The 21,231-nt window shown below is 33.0% G+C and overlaps 2 protein-coding genes across 3 annotated transcripts; both read left to right on the plus strand.

Moving 5' to 3' along the window:
* Nucleotides 1-11,364: 11,364 nt before the first annotated feature.
* Nucleotides 11,365-15,748, plus strand: LOC143549720 (uncharacterized). The gene is made up of 9 exons (XM_077040579.1): nt 11,365-11,600; nt 11,689-11,899; nt 11,986-12,076; nt 12,165-12,310; nt 13,380-13,623; nt 13,723-13,827; nt 13,897-14,079; nt 14,727-14,931; nt 15,209-15,748. Exons 1-9 carry the CDS (start codon nt 11,372-11,374, stop codon nt 15,691-15,693), a joined length of 1,899 nt encoding a protein of 632 aa, XP_076896694.1. The 5' UTR covers nt 11,365-11,371; the 3' UTR covers nt 15,694-15,748.
* A 2,978-nt stretch (nt 15,749-18,726) lies between these two features.
* LOC143629725 (organelle RRM domain-containing protein 2, mitochondrial-like) lies at nt 18,727-20,989 on the plus strand. 2 transcript variants are annotated; one of them, XM_077098941.1, is made up of 5 exons: nt 18,727-18,847; nt 20,116-20,220; nt 20,251-20,253; nt 20,331-20,354; nt 20,669-20,989. In XM_077098941.1, exons 1-5 carry the CDS (start codon nt 18,727-18,729, stop codon nt 20,908-20,910), a joined length of 495 nt encoding a protein of 164 aa, XP_076955056.1. In that variant the 3' UTR covers nt 20,911-20,989. The 2 variants fall into 2 exon arrangements, with proteins under 2 accessions (XP_076955056.1, XP_076955103.1); XM_077098988.1 differs by lacking the exons at nt 20,251-20,253; nt 20,331-20,354 and having other exon boundaries at nt 20,116-20,184.
* The last annotated feature ends 242 nt before the right edge of the window (nt 20,990-21,231 follow it).

Genomic DNA, 21,231 nt, shown 5'->3' on the forward strand with positions numbered 1-21,231 from the left:
CAAGGTTTTCAATTAACATGGTTGAAGCTTGGTTTGGACCCAAGATTAAGTGAGAAAGTCAGTTGTTGATAACATAGATTATATGTTAAAGGATGTCCGCGTTGTCATAGGTAAATTAATTACTTTGTTTGTATCATATATATGTTAACTCTCTTGTTTTATCTATAGAGAGACTAAGGTAGCGTTTGGTATAAATGAATGATAGACGAAATGATGTGGTTCATTCCAAGAGAATGGAAAAAAATATGTTTGGTAGTTATGTACTAATGGAATGAACCATTTCACAAGAAATGAAATTCTTTCCAAATATAAGATTTTCATTCTTTAATGTATATATGTTTTTTTTCGTTCCTTCAAGGAATGGAATCAATAATTATAACAATAATAATAATAATAGTAATATATTATTATGATTATTATAATTTATTATTATATTAGGATTGGCTTTGCTGTTCAAAAGGGGGTTGCGGCGCAGCTTATTGCCCGTTTGCCTGCCACTTTATTGTAATCGTTTTATAGTAAATTATATAAAACTACGATTGTGATGGATTCAGAAAAAAAAAATTAAACTATCAATATTATATTATTATTAATTTTATTATATTATCATTATTTTTATATTATCATTATTTTTATATATAATAATATAGCAATTATTATATTAGACTTAGTATCGTATTAACAATATTAGTATTATTATTGGCGACTCAACACTTCACAACACGCAGGCATGGTTCAACATTTTTGTAACTGTTTTTATTCGTTTAATGTTCTCATTGAAACGCACATGTCTTAAAAATGAGTTAATATAAATATTCATGTTATTAATACTTATATTAATATTTATTATTATTACTAATAGTAATGATATTAATATTAATAATAGTAATAGTAATAATATTATTAATATTTATAATTATTACTAATAATAATAACAATAATAATAATCATAATAATTAAATGATGATTATTTCATTCCTACATGGTAACCAAACACAACGACGAATGGTAATGATTTATGTCATTCATTTGTCCATTCCATTCCCACGTCCATTTCATTCTCTCATTCATTCCATTACGTCATACTAAACATACCCTAAAGATACGATATATGACATAAATTAGGTCCATAACGAGGATTTATTTTCTTAGGTTAGGTCGGTGGCTCTTTATGGCTGGTTGCCCCCAAAATTGAGCCTCCACTCTAATCATCACTCATTCATATTGCGTCACTCAGTCTGGGTAAGCTTCAAAATAGAAAAAAACGTTCTTAAAACGGTTGTGGCTTCACTATTTGAAAACCAAATAAAAGAACGGTATTTTCCGGTTTCCACCATTAGAAGAGCAAGATCCAGTATTGCATTCGAGATTGCAAATCTATCATTTTCCCTTAGAGCGAGACCTTAATATCACCTAAAATACACCGTCTTTTCTTTTCGTACTAAAATAATTCGAATACATCTCAGAAAATGCCAATATATTAGATATGCCAAACTTAGAAAACCAATCACTAAAGATTTAAACCCACCCTATACAAATTGCTATCCCAAAACATCTTAAAGAAAAGTTAATACTCTTATTAGTAACCGCTAAGTTGATAAACAAAACAAAAGGAGCACTAAATGGCTTAAGACAAAACAGGCTTGATTCGATGACAAAAAAGTGAGTTTTTTTATGTGGATAAAACAAATATATTATGATGTTAGATATGACGGAAACCAAAAGAATGTCATTACAAATTGACATCATTTTGAAGTTTCTAATACGGTTTTGGATATGCGAATTCAAGAATTTAGGAAGCAATTCAATTAGTTAACAACTGCATTGCTGTAACATTTGTTACTTTTCAAACCCGAAAACCCGAACCACTTTTAATTTTTCGGTTTTGTTTATATATATATATGTGTGTGTGTGTGTGTGTCAAGTTTCTTTGCGTGTATTTCATGCGTTGATTTTATTTGCATTTGGATTTGTATGCGCGTTTGTTAAATCAACCCAGTTCATCGTTTCATTTTATTTCGTGTTTAACGATTATTATTATTAATGTAATATTCACAAGGATTCATGCTTATCAATCGCTCGTTTTTATATTCGGTTGTTCAATTTACAGAACTCCGGGTTTTTGACGTTTAATCAATTCGCTAACTTTAACGGGTTAAATACGTAAACATCCAAATATTATAACCTTATTACATTATTTATAATATCATTAAAGTTCAAGGTTTAAAATGAAAATGCATTATTATTCTTTTTGTTTTAAAGAAACTTGAAAGTTGAGGAACAGGCGTTGTAATTTACCCAAACTTATTATAATTATACCAATCACCCAGCCCACCCTTCCCGTAACCCCTCGTTTTTCCGTTCTCCGGCGCCGGCAACGACGAGGATTCCGGGAGCCCCTAGTCACTTTATAATGCATAACTAATTCAATTAACGTGTCATGATGGCCATAAATTTCGTTAAAAAACTTTAATCGTCAGTATTAATAGGTTAATTACGTTTTAATCAACGAATCAATCCCGTAACATTCGCCGGAAATCCGGGTAAATCAAATTAATGCATTGGATGCATAAACTCTCCACTAACTAGTATAAAAGGAACCTAAGCTCCAATTACAACTCGCTCACACCACTCTTTCCTCTCTAAATCACTCTATATTGGCCATAATCTTTCACCAAAACTCTGGCTCCGGCGAGGTCTCGTTTTCCGGCAAAACAACACGTTATCGGGTAATTAATTTATGCTTTTCATTAGTTCATATACGATAATCAAAACCCCTAACCTAATTTCTTCAAACATTGATCGGATTACATGAACTGAATCTAGGGTTTGTGAAAGGGGAAAATGATAACTGAAACTACTATATATATAAACTTGCTTTTGTCCCAATTGCAAATTACAAGTTGGCCCAGTTGGTTAGGTTACACGTGCATGAGCGTGAGGACCCGGGTTTGAACCCGAGTCAGGCCGTTTTCAAGCTTTTATTATTATTTTTTTTAAACCATTTTCTAATTATAATTTTAATTAGTAAAAATCATTAAAAATCATAATAAATCAAATAAAATCTTTTTAAAATGAATTAATAATAAATTAACTTTGTCATTTTCTTTCAAAAACCACCCGTTTCATATTCGTTATGCTTAGACCCGTTAATATAATATCATATTATTATTATTATTGCATTTTATTAATATTAATAAAACACTAACATAATCCTTTAAAGATCAAATCTCGTCAAAATTCGTACTTCATTAATATAACTAAATCCCCTATTAAATAATAAATTATTAGTGGAAATAATATTTTTTTTAACCGTCAATATTAGTTTCGTTTGACTTTAAATCTTAGTCCGTTAGCTTTAAAAATCGTTAGTTTGTATAGTTTTAACCGTTCAAGATAAAAATCGTAGCTCTCATATTAGTGTTAAAATTGTAACTTAAATAGTAAACATCGGTAAAACTTCGTTAAACTCAAATATAATATTGTAATTTTCCATAAAAAGTTAATAAAAATATATTAAAATCCCTTTAGCTAAAATCATTGTTTTCATCAATTTCGTTAGTTAGTCTTTAATATTTGTATTTATTTATAGTTCGAGAAGTTCAAACGTTTCGGATTCTTTAAACGCATTTTCGATCGCTTCGGTTTCGTTATTGTGCTATCGGCTTTTATTACAAGTTTAGCTTCGCATTCGAGGTGAGTTTCTCACAACCCTTTTTTAAACGTTTTCATATTTTGGGGTGGCATATGTATCCGTATTAAAATTCAAGTGTTATTACTTGTATTACAAAACTATAATTCGTATATGGACTTGTGTGTTACTTGTATTACTTGCACGAATATTACTTGCACGATTGGGAAGCCTCATTAAGTATGATCATACGCCCCCCTTTGCACTCCAGTCCATTTGTATCGAGTGGAAAAGGGCCTCTTTATCCAAGTACGTTGGTTGTTGCCAATTGGAAAGGACCTTACTTGCGCGATTACCCAAGTACGTTGGTTATTACCAACTGGAAAGGACTTACTTGCTCGTTTATCACTTGTCCATGAATTGTATGATTTTTATGTATGTATATAAAAACTGTGGGAACTCACCAGCTATGTTCATAGCTGACTTTATTTTATACATATGTTACAGGTGTAAAAATACGATGATGAAAGTTAGAAGACACATAGCATGCCTATAGGTATTCAAAGAACAATTTATTATTGGTTTATTTATTTGTTACAAATTGTATTATTTGATAACTTGTGTTACATGAAGATTTAAATGAAATAATGTTATTATGGTCACCTAATAGTGTCACGTGTGTTTGAGCAATCTGCACGTCACACTCAGGCGTTTCCGCTTTAGCCGGGGTGTTACAATTGCTAGAAAATATGTCGGCTTTAGATCCTTGTGATTATTTTCTAAGTTTGACATATATAAGATAGTGACATTTTCTGAGATGTATCCAGATGATTTTAGTACTAAAGAAAGAGTGTCTTTTAGGTGATCTTTAGATCTTTTATCACACTGAAGTAAAGATGATAGATTTGCAAAACTGAATGAAATATGTGACCCTGCTCATCTAATTGTGAAAACCGGAAAAAATCGTTCTTTTCCGTTGGTTTTTCAAAATTGAATGGATTATGTGACCTTGCTCATCTTACGATGAAAATAGGAAAAAATCGTTCTTTTCCATTGGTTTATCTGATACTGAAACTAGCGCTGGTTTTACCTATTGCAACCGCAACTGTTTAAAGGTGTTTTTTTCTTTAAAATGAAGCTTAACAAAACATATTTACACATTCAAACGACTGATGATTATTTGAACAATGCTCTAGCGTGTGTATTCGAAAAAAAATTTGATAAACTAATCAATGACGATGTAATTGCTCCATTTCAAGCTTTAAAACCTCTCAGATGATAAATCTATTAGCTATTTGTTTAACTTTATTTATTACTAGGTTTTATCCCCCGTATTACGGGGATTGTTTTACATTTTTCGTTTTTTAGTATTTGTTTTTTGAATTTTAATTTTCTTTATTGTAAGAAAAGTTAATAATATATTTAAGGTTTGATGATGAAAGAATTTCACAAATAAATGATATGTAACCTGTTTAAAAGCTATATGGATTTGGTGACCCATGACCCGCTTATTTTTGTTACTATAAAATTGTTTCTTAATTATAAATAATATCTTTTTTTAAAAAAATCGGATATTAATTTTTAGTAGATCTCTATTTTATAGGATTTTCATATCAAATATTTGGTAATATTAATTTTTAATTTAATGAGATATTATTACCCGTTTTAGAGCTATCTGAATTTGGTGAGACCCATACCCGTGAATTCGGATCAAATGCATGAGAAACTTTCATTTACAAATAAAAAAATCTAGTGGATTGAGATAATTTAAGAAGCAATCAGAGAGCTTTTAAAGGTTTCGTTTATATATATTATAGATCATGTTTTTTTTTATTTATTTCATTTACATCGTATAAATGTACGTTAAAAAAGTTGGATCCTCTAAATCTTTACTATTGACCCGCTTCTCAGGGGAAAGATATATCAATATGGGTATGTTTATTTGTATATTTTTCATTTACTTGTATATTCTAACAAAGTCAATGAAAGATATATTAATATGGGCATTCGCTGGTGGAAATTGTGTGAAAGACAGAACTCTAACATGGGGACCAAAAATTGGAAGATATATACAAATATAACTGTTATATTAATTAAGTCATTCTTATAAGATTCCATCTTTTAATCTACTTATTTATATTATTAAACAAAAAAATCATTCTTTCATAAGATATGTTATTATGAATCCATAATATAAAAATATATTGTATTAAACATATTTTAATATGTTTTTGAAACGGCAATGTACGTTATTACGTATAATATTATTAAATTTAACTTTTTTGTTATCTTTTTTTAACCATTCGTGTATTACACGGGCTATATCCTAGTTGTCTATTAAAGAACCAGAATGGGCGGTGCGGGATGGGCATATATGTTTAGTTTGGAACGTGTGAAACGAACCAAATTAGGTTAGGGTCATAACGGATTGGTTTTTGAAAAATTGAACACCTACAATTGGATTCTAAATTCGGAATAGACTTGGCAGAGCAATGTTTAAAACTAAACCTAGGGGCGTTCATGATTTTGGAAGTTACTTTAGGTAGCCTCGATGGGGGTGCCACTGTGACATTGTCGTTACCCTAACCCCACCGTTACTTGTCACAGCCACCATCTCGGTTGGCATAAGTTGGACTTGGTTAGATAGGAAAACAATCGAGTCTAGTTTATTATCAAGGTGATTCGATCGTGTGGAACTGTCCTTTTAGATGGATGTGAAGATGATATCTTCACAACATTAATCACAAGATAGAAGAAGAGAAGGTAATTTGTGAAATGAATGTTAATAAATTGCTGAGAGGTATATCAAACCAAAACGAGTTGAAGACCTAAACAGATGTATTCAAGCTATATAAGTATCTTCTAAGTTATTTAATGAACTCTTTATATGCATATACTATAACGAATTATTAAAATATCTATAGGAGGAGCATGGCCCGCTTATGACACAAGTGGTCTCTATGTCCCATACTCCCATCATTCCATTTAAGTTCATAGTTTTCCGGAAAAAAAAACGTTTTAAGTTCACATAGAATGGTTAAAATCACGTTATGTGTCAAGAAGTTATATAGAAAATTCTCAAAATGACTTGATTATAAGTAGAGATTTCAATTTTGTTCCCTTAAATAAAAGTTTCCATAAATGTCTCCTAAAACATGTCTTTGACGACGTGTTAGGCTTTAGCACGTCTTTCACGACCTGTTAACGTGTCTTTCACGGCATGTTAGCCTCTAACGTGTCTTTCACGACATGTCAGCTCTATTAATTGTTTTTTTTAATATTAAAAAACAATTAATAGAGCTGACATGTCTTGAAAGACACGTTAGAGGCTAACATGCCGTGAAAGGCACGTTAACAGGTCGTGAAAGAAGCGCGTTGGAGGTTAACAGGTCGTGAAAGACGTGTTAAGGCTAAGGGTGCAAACGAGCCGAGCCGAGCCCGAGCTCGACTAGGCTCGAGCTCGACTCGTTTAACTTCGAGCTCTAATTTAAAAGCTCGAGCTCGGCTCTACATTTTCAAGCTCGAGCTCGACTCGTTTACTATATATCAACTATTTTTGTAATAATAATAATTATTTATATATATTTTTTTCTATTATAATTTTATGTATAAAATACTATACATTATTTAGTTATTTTTTATTTTTTCATAACATCATATATATTAATTAATAATTATTAAATATATTTTTTAAAAAATTATATAAATTACAGGCTCGTTTAGGCTCGCGAACCGGCTCGAGCTCGATAAGTGAAGCTCGGGCTCGTTTATTAAACAAGCCTACTTCTAGGCTCAAGCTCGGGCTCGATTAAGCTTGGCTCGATCGTGCTTTTTAACGAGCCGATCTCGAGTAGCTCGCGAGTAGCTCGGCTCATTTACACCCCTAGTAAAGGCCTAACACGTCTTTGACGACGTGTTTATAGAGGACATTTCTAAAAACTTTTATTTAAAAGGAAAAAATTGAAATCTTCAATTATAATTGGCCATCTTGGAAATTTCCCAGAAGTTATATGCACATTTTAATATTTAGTTTGTATATAACTAACTTTAGGTGTAAATAAATAATTAAAATCTTATGTTACGAAAAAACATATAAGTTATAATCCAAAGACTACATTCAAAAGAAAGAGAGATCTTAGGTTCAAGTATCACTAATGTCAATGTCCCGTCAGTTCACCTATATATCATTTTGTGACGTCAAGTATTGAATTTAAGTGAGAAGGATAAATATTCTGTTTTTGCAAAAAAACTTTTTTCGATTATGTAATTCTTGTAGCAGGTATAGGGGCAACTTCCCTTATATAATCCTTAATTGTGTTTTAATAAGAATTTTATTTCTTTCAACATATTTAAGAGAAAATTACACAAATGATCATGTTGACCATATTGTAAGTTTGTTGTTCGATTTTTAGAAAATGCATATTAGTCTAAATATACGGTTAGATGTTTAGGGTCAAGTGATTTTATAATGATGGACAAAATTGAGAAAGATGAGAAGGATTTTTAGTAAAAAAAAGTCCTTAAAAAATAATAAAGAATTAATAAAAAAAAGTCATAACTCAAATTTTAATACCAAAACGAAAATATAAAAACATAAAAATGTTTCGGCCGTCTTTCACATTCTAAAAAAACAATATTGAGTGAAAAAATCATTGTGTTTTTTTTTATATTGTATTATATTACTCAACATATCGTATTCTGTTCGGCATTATGTTATATTTTGCGATCTGTTGTGTCTTTTTTTGTTTTGTGTCTTTTTTTTCGGCATTGTGTCTTTTCGTTAGGGTTTGTTTTTGGAACAGGAATGACGGGGGGAACATTTTGGTTTTCTAATTTTTTTTATTTATATATTGAGTAACGATTTTTTTATTATTTTTTAAATATTTTTTAAGATGTTTTTTGTGTGACCACGAATTATTCTCACATTTATATTTATCGTTTTTGTCTCCTTTTGTATTTTAACTTTACCCAGATGTTTAGTTCTTATAAATCCCCATTACTATTTTGTTTTATCAAGAATTAAAACATGCATTAAAAAGTTACAAACAAGCCGGTTGGCTTTAAATAATATTTTTAGTTGCTTTGCTTAATTAATTTCAGTTGGTTTCACGCTTAGTTTGTTTAGCATAGTGACAAATTGTCAAATTTCCATAAAATATTCGGTCACCAAGTTATTTCTTAAAATTTTAAATCACCATTTTTTAAATAAATTAAAAATAATGTTTTAATTCCTAATGTTCTACGGTCTACAAGACATTTATTTCACATTTATTCAATAGATGACAAATGAGGATGGCAAGTTTATTATTTGTCCTTCAACTTTGTCTTGTTCAATAAAGTAATCCACAAAATTTTAAAATAAGTCACGGGAGGTTGGTAATCCACTAATCCCACGAGATCCGACAACAATTTAACCAATTATACATACTATAATTAGTTGTGACGAAACTTATTGCCCGTTTGTCTGTCACTTTATTATAATCGTTTTGAGTTTAATAAGAAATATCAAAAATTTTAAGGGAAAAAAATTATTGTATTTATAAAAAAGGTTAAAATAACCAATTGTGCATTAGCACCTTCTGCTTAAAGGAATTGGCTCTGCTGATAAATGTTCAACCTCCTTCGCCCATGCCACCATCTTTTTGTCGTGTCATGTATAGGTTACATATTTTTCTTCAGAATAAGTTCACAAATTGTAAACCTCTCAGGTGGTTGTTGTTATCTACCCCGAAAGCATACGGTTTTTTTTATCAGAGACTTGAAATCTAATTTATTGAAGAACATCATTAAAGACACTTGATTAGATTAGTTCACATTTGTGTAACATTCATTTTACATTTCTTGTAATTCATTTTGTGTATACTGCATAATAATGTACCATATTTTCCCATACCGTTAATACCGTTAATGAAAGTATCTTTATATTATTTTAATTATAATAGACGCATTTTCAATAGTTTAAGGAGGAATTGATGTGATTATGACAGAGACCGATTTGAGATGGTCAATCTCCCGATAGAGGTTTGTAGAGTGGGTTAAGTTCCAAAAACAAGAGAAAATAATGGAAACCGAAGATGAAACAATTTTCTGATTAATTTTTTTATTCTTTTTCTTAAACAAAAAGGTTACAATATATAGGAAAACCAAGACATCAAAATAAAAAAAAGATAAACAATAAGTAAACCTAATCAGACTAAATAAGAAAACTTAATAATAGATAAATTTAATTAATATATTAGGATCTTATCAAGTTAAATATCTGTTAAAGTTCGAATTAAAGAGGATAAAATAGAATTAACTAAATCTAAGAAAATAAATGAATTCAAATAATGTAAAGGGATATACTCCGTTATGTATAAACGGATAACCATAATCAAATATTATCACCAACTCATAAAGATTTAAAGCTTTGCAACTCACTGTCATCAGAACAACCGTGTACTTGCAAAGTAAGTCACTTCGGTATTTTATTATTACGACTAGATGACATGAAACAAATGAGTTTAAATGCAAGTATACTCGCTTATGAGCCTCGACCAAATTAACCAACCGCCTTTCAGATAATTGGTTCGGTTTATTCGGTTAGTCTGTCGGTTTTCGGTTAATAAACAGAATCAATCTTGGGCTAAAATTTTTACTTAAATAAACGGAAGTATAAATACATGAAATGGAGGTATAAATACAAATACATGAAACTGAAGTATAAAAGCTAGAAATATATGAAAATATGAATGGTTCAGTTAGGTTTAATTTTGGTTCGGTTTCGTCGGTTTTTGGTTAGTTAACGCTTGGATTATTGCTTGCTCACCGCTCGATTCGGCTCTAATACTCCAACCAGTTTCTATATTTCTTTTCCTTTACTGACCAAATACATAAACCATGATATGATATATATATATATATATATATATTACTTCATGAAGATTTAATGCTTATGTCATTTAAAGTATGATTTTCTATTTGTTTTAAGTCCCATGATGATACATTAAATTAAGATCAAATATGGGTTTCACGTGGAATTTACACGCCTAACCACACCGTATGTTCACAATCGTAACAAATTTTGTCCGTTTCATCAATAATCATTCCAAATAAAACCTTATAACAAAGACTTATAACAAAGTTTGTTATATTACAATAATAAATTAATAATAATATCAGTACAAAAATGGTTCACTTAGACTAAATATGTAACTAAACCAAGGATAAAGTTTTCCTGTTTTAAGGTCTAACACTTTGTTTAATAACTATCTATATTAAGTAAGACTCACAAACTTAATATACATACACATTTAATACTTAAAAGAATCATTTTTCATAACTTTATGTATATATATTTGGACCCTTTTTATATTATTTACTTTAGAATAAGTTCTCTCACTATCTGCTGGCTCTCTCATCCATTATCTCTGTAAGTAAATGCTTCCCCCAATATTAATGGCTTCTTCTATTCTTCATTGTTGATTTCTGCAATATATGTATTTATTGCTTAATAATTCCAATTTCACAGATGTTTTTTTTTTGGTCACATATTAGTGCTGATTTAAATTATTTGTCTTTATCCATCAACTTTGTTGTCAGTTTTGAAGTTTAAAATCACATTATTTGGCTCTTGAAATTATAAAAAATGAAGCTTGATGTTGGATAAGTTTTGCATTTTTTAAATATCATTCAATCATTATCTGATAACATTCTTGAATATATTATTAGGAAGATCATAATTCATACTCCAAATTCACAATGGGTGTCAAGAACATGTGGAAAGTTTTGATCTTGATGATTATGGTGATATGTTTGTGGGCTTCCATGGCTGAAGCTGAGTACTTCAAATACAAAGATCCGAAACAACGAATTGGTGTTCGGGTTAAAGATTTAATGAAAAGGATGACATTAGAAGAAAAGATTGGCCAAATGACTCAAGCAGATAGATCGGTTGTATCCAATGATGTCATCAAGAAGTACTTTCTTGGTACAACAATAATTCATTCAAACCTCTAGTTATTATATACTTTTTAATATAATTAACCATTAAATAATAACTTTGTGACAATATTCAGGGAGTGTTTTGACTGTGCCAATACCAGGGAGTCTTCCAGCAGAACAAGCATCTCCAAAAGCATGGGTTGACCTGGTCAATGATCTCCAAAAGGGTGCGATATCGACTCGTTTGGGGATACCGTTGATATATGGGATTGATGCTGTTCATGGTCATAGTAATGTTTATAAAGCTACAATCTTTCCTCATAATATTGGTCTTGGAGTTACCAGGCAAGTCTTTTAAGAACCATATTGACAAGTAATTAGTAATAATGTACAACTGTACAAGTTTGAATGCATAATGTACAACTGAACAGGGATCCTGTTTTGCTTAAGAAGATTGGGGCTGCAACTGCACTTGAAGTTAGAGCCACTGGCATACAATATACTTTTTCACCTTGTATTGCAGTAAGTTGAATAAAAGTTACTGCATGTTTTTACTGCTAATGCATAAAAGATGCAAACTTTTTAATGAATTTTAGTTTTTGCTAAACAGGTATGTAGAGATCCGAGGTGGGGTCGGTGCTACGAGAGTTATAGTGAAGATCCCAAGATTGTTAAGTTAATGACCGAGATTATACCAGGTTTACAAGGAGATATCCCTGCTGGTTCAAGAAAGGGTGTTCCTTTTGTCGGCGGACGGTAAGTTTGCTGACCTTTTTAGTATAACCTACATGGGAGTTAGGGGTGTGCATGACCGATAAAACTGATTCAAAACCGAGAAGAACGAACCGGAACAAAAACCGACGGTTTGGTTTTATGCTTTTATAGATGCCGAAGTTTTGTATCGGTTTTGGTTTTGCATGTAATTAAAACTGAAAAACCGAACTGAACCGAGTTTATTTTAAGTAATTTATAAGAATATAATAAGTAGTGTAACCCAAGTATTTTAGCAAAAATGTATAATAATCAATTAGCTATTAATTAACAAAAGATTTGGGCCTAATTTATCAGTATTTTTTTTGGGCCAATTCTTTTCGTCCCAAATATTTCAAGCCGAAAAAACCGAAACCGAACCAAACCAAAATAGAAAAAAACCGAAACCCAAAAAACAAAACCGAACATTTAAAAAAAGAACACAACTGAAATTTAAGTTTTTGGTTTGCTTTGAGCACAAAACGACCCATGCACACCCCTACTGAGAATGATGTCATGAAACTTCTGAGAATGATGTCATGGTATACGCACAAATTTGAAAGATATCATTAGGACCAACATTATGGTAGCTGAAGGATATCTTTAGGCCCATATTGGTCAACTATATGCACTTTCGGTCTAAGAATGATTGTTTTTAGAAAAATGAGACTATAATTGCTAATGCTATGGGGCCATGCCTTCCACTTGCTATAATCTTGAAAAGCTGACATGGTTTTAAGATTTAGTCTTTGATCTTGATTTAGTGCTTACTTCTGTTTTAATATCTATGACTAAAAAAAAAACTTTTGTCTTAGCTTTTAAACATCTGAAATCATGAGTGGTAACGGGTCAAAACAAGTTGCGTTAACCTACAAACATAGTTTTTGTCCAACTTTTGTAAACAGTTAATGCTTTAAGACTACAAAGACAATTTCGTTATGATTTTAATCTAAATCTTTAATAAGAAAATTTAGAAGGTTTTATGCATTGCTGTATATGCAATATGCAGGTTGAAAATTACAATTCTAACCTCATACTAATAATGTACAACATGCATTGATTTCATTTTGCACAGAACAAAGATAGCAGCATGCGCTAAGCACTATTTGGGAGACGGTGGGACCCACTTGGGCAAAGACCAGGGCAACACGATCATAGACGCGAAAGGGTTATTTAGTATACACATGCCAGCATACTTGGATTCAATCATCAAGGGTGTGTCTACTATTATGACCTCGTATTCTAGTTGGAACGGAGTCAAAATGCACACAAACCGTTACCTTGTCACTGATTACCTCAAAAATACACTCCATTTCAGAGTAAATATCTCCTTCTTGAATCACATTAAATGATTTAAATTTTTAGACACAAATGCATCAAGTCATAAACTTTTGTGTTGACTTTGACTTTGACTTCAGGGGTTTGTGATATCTGATTTTCAAGGGATAGATAGGATCACTAATCCACCAAATGCTAACTATACATATTCTATCGTAGCCGGGATGAATGCTGGCATTGACATGGTTGGTTTTTTGTTATATTCATAAAAGGTTTGACTTTTTGAAGTCTTTTAACATGTTGACCGTTTGCAGTTCATGATAGGATTCAACTACCAAGAGTTCATCACACGTCTAACTTACCTAGTCAAGAACAAGTTTATACCCATGAGCCGTGTAGACGATGCAGTTAAGAGGATTCTACGGGTTAAGTTCACCATGGGTCTGTTTGAAAACCCATTGGCGGATTACAGCATGGCTAAGTACCTCGGATCTCAGGTAATAAACCAAGTCAGGATTTGTGCTTTGTAACCGATTAATGATAATTGGGGGGGGGGGGGGGTCTGAGTTTCTGACATGACAAGAAAACACGACACAAACCTAACTCGGTATTCTGGTTTGGGTTTAGTATAAATGGGTTCTCGGGTTGATACGTTTAACCAGTTTGTTTTTTTATTTTATCTTATTAAATTTGTTTTATGGCATCAAGTAAATGTTGGGTAAGTTATGCCCAAATTTAAAACTTAAAACAGAAATTGACATACGATTTTATAACTAAAATGTAATTGTTTTAATTACGTTTCTAAGTTATTGTTGTAAAATTGTAACTTCAAAGTATAAATATGCGAAAAAAATGAAAAACAAAAAAAAAATGGTGTTATGTTTGTGTGACCCACAAATGTTCGTGTCATATTCGTGTTCATATGTCTGACAAGATTTTTGGACTTTTGTTGTGTTCGTGTCAAATTTCTGGTCCACGTCAGGTTGGTAAATCTTAACAGAAAAATGTAAAATATAACTAGAAAGTGTAATCTTTAACAGAAAAATGTAACATTTAACTAGAAAATGTTCGTGTCATATTCGTGATATAACTAGAAACTTAACAGAAAAATGTAATCTTTATTTGCTTATGAACTTGCAAACAGGAGCACCGCGATCTAGCTAGAGAAGCCGTGAGGAAAACACTCGTGTTATTAAAAAACGGTAAATCTTTAGCGAGCCCATTGTTACCACTTTCTAAAAAGGCATCAAAGATACTTGTTGCCGGGTCCCACGCTGATAATCTTGGTTACCAATGTGGAGGATGGACCATCCAATGGCAAGGCCTTTCAGGAAATAATCATACCATAGGTACAACTTCAGCTTATAAACGCTTAAATCACCAAAAAAATTATCTTTATAAAATCTTGAACACAAAGTTTTGATCTTGAACACTTAAAAGGTGTAACACCTAAAAATTTTATCTATTTTAAAAACTTTTAATACAAAGTTTTGATCTTTAGCACTTAAAACAAATAAAAATATTATCTTTCTAAAATCTTGAACACAAAGTTTTGATCTTGAGCACTTAAATCACCTAAAAATATTATCTTTATAAAATCTTGAACACAGTGTTTTAATCTTGCAGGCACTACAATATTATCTGCTATAAAAGTTGCAGTTGATCCAACAACTCAAGTGGTGTACAACGAGAATCCGGATGACGCGCTTATTAATTCTAATAAGTTTGACTACGCGATAGTTGTTGTGGGTGAGATTCCATATGCAGAGTTTTTTGGGGACAGCTCAAACCTGACCATGCCCGAGCCTGGACCGAGCACGATCAAGAGGGTATGTGGTTCGGTTAAATGTGTTGTGGTGTTGATCACGGGCCGGCCTGTGGTGGTGGAGCCGTATGTGGAAACTATAGATGCACTTGTGGCTGCTTGGCTTCCGGGAACTGAGGGTCAAGGCGTCACGGATGTTTTGTTTGGTGATTATGGTTTTACGGGTAAGCTTGCGCGAACTTGGTTCAAGTCGGTTGATCAGTTGCCAATGAACGTTGGCGACCCGCATTATGACCCGTTGTACCCGTTCGGGTTTGGACTCGCTACTGAGGCTAGGAGAGAATAGGGAACCTTAAATGTATTGAATTGGAAACTTTGTTTGCTTGAGAAAATGTGAGTGAGGTGTAACATTTAATAATAGGTGTCATTTTATGTGGCTTCAATTTTCAAAAGTGTTTTATGTGACAATAATTAAGGGGAAAGCCTTGGTGAAAAGATAATTTCATTTTTACAAGTGACCTCTACTTTTTCTTGATTCTTTAGATGTGTAATAGTTACTTTCTGGATTTTCTATCTGGCGCATTGCGATGGGGCAGCTGGCAAAACCCCAGTTTTGAAACGCGGGCGTTGGTTAAACCCGAACGTTACAATGATGATTCGACACGAATTTGATCAGTATTAGCTGCATTCATTATGATATAGCCATCATTGGTAAAATTTGAGCATTAAAACCCAAAATACTAATCTATCAAATTAACGTATAAAAATATTAATATATAAGAAAACAAAATAGACGATGTTTATCTGGTTGGTAAACCCGGACGGTGGTAAAATCCAAGTGTTGTGATCCCGAGCATTGAGGCGGTAACTTGACACGAATTCGGTCGGTTTTGATTATGTACATTACGGTACCGGAACTAAAAAAATATAAAAATTGAGGTGGAACAACAACCAAATTGGGGGGTAGGTAAAATTGTGCATTGGTAAAACCCAAGCGTGGTCGGTCATGTGCTTTAAATAAGGCCGCGAGTATGCGCGAAGTCGGTCAGTTCATTTCAGGTTTGTTATGATACCGGAACTAAAACAAAAAAAAAATAATGTTTGATCGATTTCCATTACGTTTATTATGGTAGCTGAACTAAAAGAAGCAATATTCATCGACTAATATGGTGCCGCCAGAGGGCCCACAATAGGCCACTTGCGGCGCCAAAGTTCTTATTTATATTATAATAATAATTAGGTATGTTGTTGGTTGATATGACTGTAAGCGAACCGAACGAACATGAGCAAAGTCTTGTTCATGTTCGTTCGTTAAGAAAATAATGTGTTCACAAATGGTTCACGAACACTTACCGAACAAGATTTTAAGTTCGTGTTCGTTCATTAAGGAAATTAATGTGTTCAAGAACGGTTCATGAACACAAATGAAATCGGCAAAGCCTAGAGAGTGAGACCGATGTATTCATCAAAATGAATAATGAAAGCCTGTAAACGAATCGAATGAACACAAACAAGGGCATGTTCGTGTTCGTTCATTTAACTTTAAAAGAACACGAACACCTACTTGAACAAATATTTAGGTTCATGTTCGTATATTTAAAAATGGACATTTGTGTTCATTTGTCTAAAATCTATATTAACATAATTGAACAAAGATAAACGAACATGTATGAACAAATATGAATGAACATAAATGAACACTAATTAACAGATATAAAGCCTTTAAGCGATGACACATCGAGATAATATTTAATTATTTCTATTAATACATAAACGAACATAAATAAACAGACATAAACAAACATAAATGAACGAACGGAAAATGTGTTCATGTTCGTTCGTTTATTTAATATATATAAATTGAAAGTTTGGTGCCGCTAGCACCTAATTGGTCCAAGTAGCGGTCCGACACTGGACAAAGTTTTTTTTTTTTTTTTTTAATTTTGTTTCGTAGTTTCGGTATCGTAACAAACGTAATTGAAACAATTAAATTTGTGTCGACTTAGCGCCACAAATCCCGAGACCAACAACGCTAAGGTTTTACCGACTCACGCCGCAACGCCCGAGTTTTACTGACCCTTTTGTTAGTTTGATGCTGCTAGCACCTTATTGGTCCAAGTGGCGGTCCGACACTTAACAAAGTTTTTTTTTTATTTTGTTTCATGTTTTCGGTATCGTAACGAGCGCAATTGAAACAAATTAAATTTGTGTCGTCTTAGCGCCACAAATCCCGAGACCAACAACGCTAAGGTTTTACCGACTCATGCCGCAACGCCTGAGTTTTACTGACCCTTTTGTTTTAATTCCGGTACCTTGAGTTGGTACTGACCGAATTCGTGACAACTCATCGTCGTAACGCTCGGGTTTTACCAATGCATGTGTTTCAATGCTGGGGTTTTGTCAGCTGCCCCGACACGTGGGTAGAGAAACTAGTTAAATAAACAAACATAAATTAACTTCCCGCCAAACGGTTCACGAATAATTTAGCGACCTAGGCCTATTGGTTGATGTATCCCACCAAGATAAAATGTGTTTTAGTGTGGCTAGAGAGACGTATATTTAAAGCCGTGTAACCTGATATATGACTTATTTAACATGTTTATCAAAATGAGTCAAAACAGGCTAGTATAAATAGGCTGAAGGGTTATAAACATGATTTAATAAAATTATTATAAACTGGTCAGGCGATTTATAAATGGCTTGTTGGGTTGAATACATAAAGGTTATATTTTCTAACCTTTGTAATTATAATTTTAAAAGAGCTGACATGTCAAAGTTTTGATGTAACGCCACCTATATGACGAGAACGTAAATAATTTAACTTACAGGGTGTTTGAGATTCCTTATTGTTTTCTTCTTATAACTCATAACTTATCAATAAGTTAAAAAGGTGTTTGAAAGTGCTTAATATGTGATTGGAAAAGTTTCGTAAGTCGCAAGAATATAACTTATGACTTATGATAAGTCATAAGGAGGTAAAAGTAAGGAATCCCAAACTAAAGGTGGGCAAATAAACCGGTTAACCGAACTAACCCGAAATCGAACCAAAACTGAATCGGTTTGAAACCGATTATGTAGAAACCGGTTTAGAACCGATTGAAACCGTAGGTTCGAAACCGCTTTGTAATTTTCTCCACAAAAACCAGTTCCAAACCAGTTAACCGCACCCAAACCGGCAAAAGCTGGTCAAAACCCGAACCGGAACCGACCGTAACATAGTAAGAAATCGATTTCAACCCGAACCTACTCATATAACCTACTCATTTCCATATCCACCACATCTTTCCTGTGAAAAAAGTATTTGTGTTCTCGTTGTTTCGAAACTTAGGGCTTTTCTTTACCAATAAACCCTAATACCCGCCACTTTCAATCCATCCAAATGGCATTCTCGTCGGCTTTCCGTCGTGTTATTAACGGGTCGCCTTCAATTATCACAGCTCCATTTGCTTCTTCAACCCGATTCATCTCAACTCTAACCGCCCCAAAACTCTTCATCAGCGGTAACTTTTTAACTTTACTTTACAACCCCTTTTTAATTTAATCATCAGATTTATTTATGTACATGCCAAATATTTTATCTAACAAATTGAAATATTCGTGAGCTACTCGAGATCGGCTCGCAAATAGCTTGAAATGACCCGAGCTCGAACCTCAAAATAAGTTTGTTTTATAAACGAGCTTGGGATCGAGCTTTAGAAATAGAAGTTGAAACGAGCCGAGCTCGAGCTTAAGGTCTCTGTATTTAACCGAGCTTGATTTTTAAAAACTACTCACAAGTTGAGATATAGAAATAGAGCTTGAAACGAGCCGAGTTTGAGCTTAAGCTCTCTGTATGTTAAACAAGCCGAGCTCTAAACGAACCGAGCTCGAGTTTGAAGAACTACTCACAAGTTGAGATATAGAAATAGAACTTGAAACGAGCCGAGCTTGAGCTGAAGGTTTCTGTGTGTTAAACGAGCCGAGCTCGAGTTTGAAGAACTACTCACAAGTCGAGCTATAGAAATGGAGCTCGACACGAGCCAAGCTTGAGCTTTAGGTCTCTGTATGTTAAACGGGCCGAGCTCGTGTTTGAAGAACTACTCACAAGTTGAGATATAGAAATAGAACTCGAAACGAGCCAAGCTTGAGCTTAAGGTCTTTGTGTTTGAAACGAGCCAAGCTCGAGTTTGAAGAACTACTCACAAGTTGAGATAAAGAAATAGAACTCGAAACGTGCCAAGCTTGAGCTTAAGGTCTCTGTACGTTAAATGAGCCGAGCTCGGGTTTTAAAAACTACTCACAAGTCGAGATACAGAAATAGAGCTCAAAGCAAGCCAAGCTTGAGTTGAAGGTCACTGTGTTTAACCGAGCTCGAGTTTTAAAAACTACTCACAATTCGAGATATAGAAATAGAGCTCGAAACAAGCCAAGCTTGAGCTTAAGCTCTTTGTATGTTAAACGAGCCGAGCTCGAGTTTGAAGAACTACCCACAAGTCGAGCTATATTAATAGAGCTCGAAACAAGCCTAGCTTGAGCAAGCCTGGTCGAGCTCGGTCTCGGCTTGGCTCATTTACACCTCTAATGGTGCAGATTGCAAATAGTAGCAACATAATTGCTTGATTCACGGTTCTCTACACAAAATTAATATGAATGCGAGCAATTTGGATTCTTATTACATGACGTCCACAATTACCTTTGGTCATAAATGTTATTTTTAAATTTTTTAACTAACATTGGATTGTAACATTGCATTGTGATGCTTGATGTTATTTATGAACATCAATTGCAGGTCTGAATAGAAACACTACTGATGAAAAGCTTAGAGCGGCATTTGCTCCTTTCGGCCAGCTTGTTGAGGGTAAATTAATATTGTTTACTTTTGTGCAATCTCATAGTTGGCAGTAACACATAATTATGCCATAAGTTAGTTAAAATAAAATATTTTTTTCATATTTTTGCCAGTAGCCAATGTACTCTTGAAAATGCCACAAGGGTCATTAAAAGATCGGTTTTTGTTTCACGTTGGTTGTTTAGTAGCATGATGACTGACTGAGATGTTGGTGTGTCGGTGCCTTTAGTTGCCATAGTAGTACAAGAACTTAAACAGAAATAAGTGGCACGTCGTTAGATTACCAACATGTCAGCATCTCAACTGGTCAACATGTTACTGAATGGATCGAGGTAGGAAAAAGACACATCTCTTAATCACTAAGGTGATATTTTCATGAGTGCATTGGCTAATTTTGTTGAAATGAAGAAGTATGTTCATTTTTTTTTGTTATCTACACTAAATATGTTTGTTTTCTTGAACACCATGGTCCTAAATATCTTAACTTTTGCAGCAAAAGTAATCATGGACCGAGCTACTCAAAGATCAAAGGGGTTTGCATTTGTCACATATGCATCAATAGAAGAAGCTGAAAAGGCCCGTGAAGGAATGAACGCAAAGTTCTTAGACGGATGGGTTATTTTTGTGGATCCCGCAAAGCCAAAAGAGTATAGACCTCCTCCTCAACCTGAATCACAACAGTCTTCTGACTTCGGTTTCAAAACGAACAAAACTATCGGTTGGTGTGGCAATTAACAGCTTATTTATTCTTGAAAACGTTTATTTTGAGCCGGCTCTTATCATTTTTCATTCGAACTGGGTAGTCGAGTTATGTGTCTTGGCACTTACCATGATGTTTCATTATATGGAATATTAGTTTAATGTTGGCTTGAATGTTTGGATAATAAATTGGTGATGATTTTGGCATGTTCGTATTCTGTATCGGGTATTTGCATCAATTGTTAAGTTCAGCTATGATTTGGTGAGGATTATATGATATCTACTTCTGTTCCTGCTGACTTCTGATATTAAACCAGGTACATAGTAAATTAATCACAAGTTGATTTTTACTATTTT

Source organism: Bidens hawaiensis, unplaced genomic scaffold, assembly GCF_021521415.1.
Source record: "Bidens hawaiensis isolate Kalapana, Puna unplaced genomic scaffold, B.hawaiensis_p1.1 tig00000055_1, whole genome shotgun sequence".
Lineage (NCBI taxonomy): Eukaryota > Viridiplantae > Streptophyta > Magnoliopsida > Asterales > Asteraceae > Bidens > Bidens hawaiensis.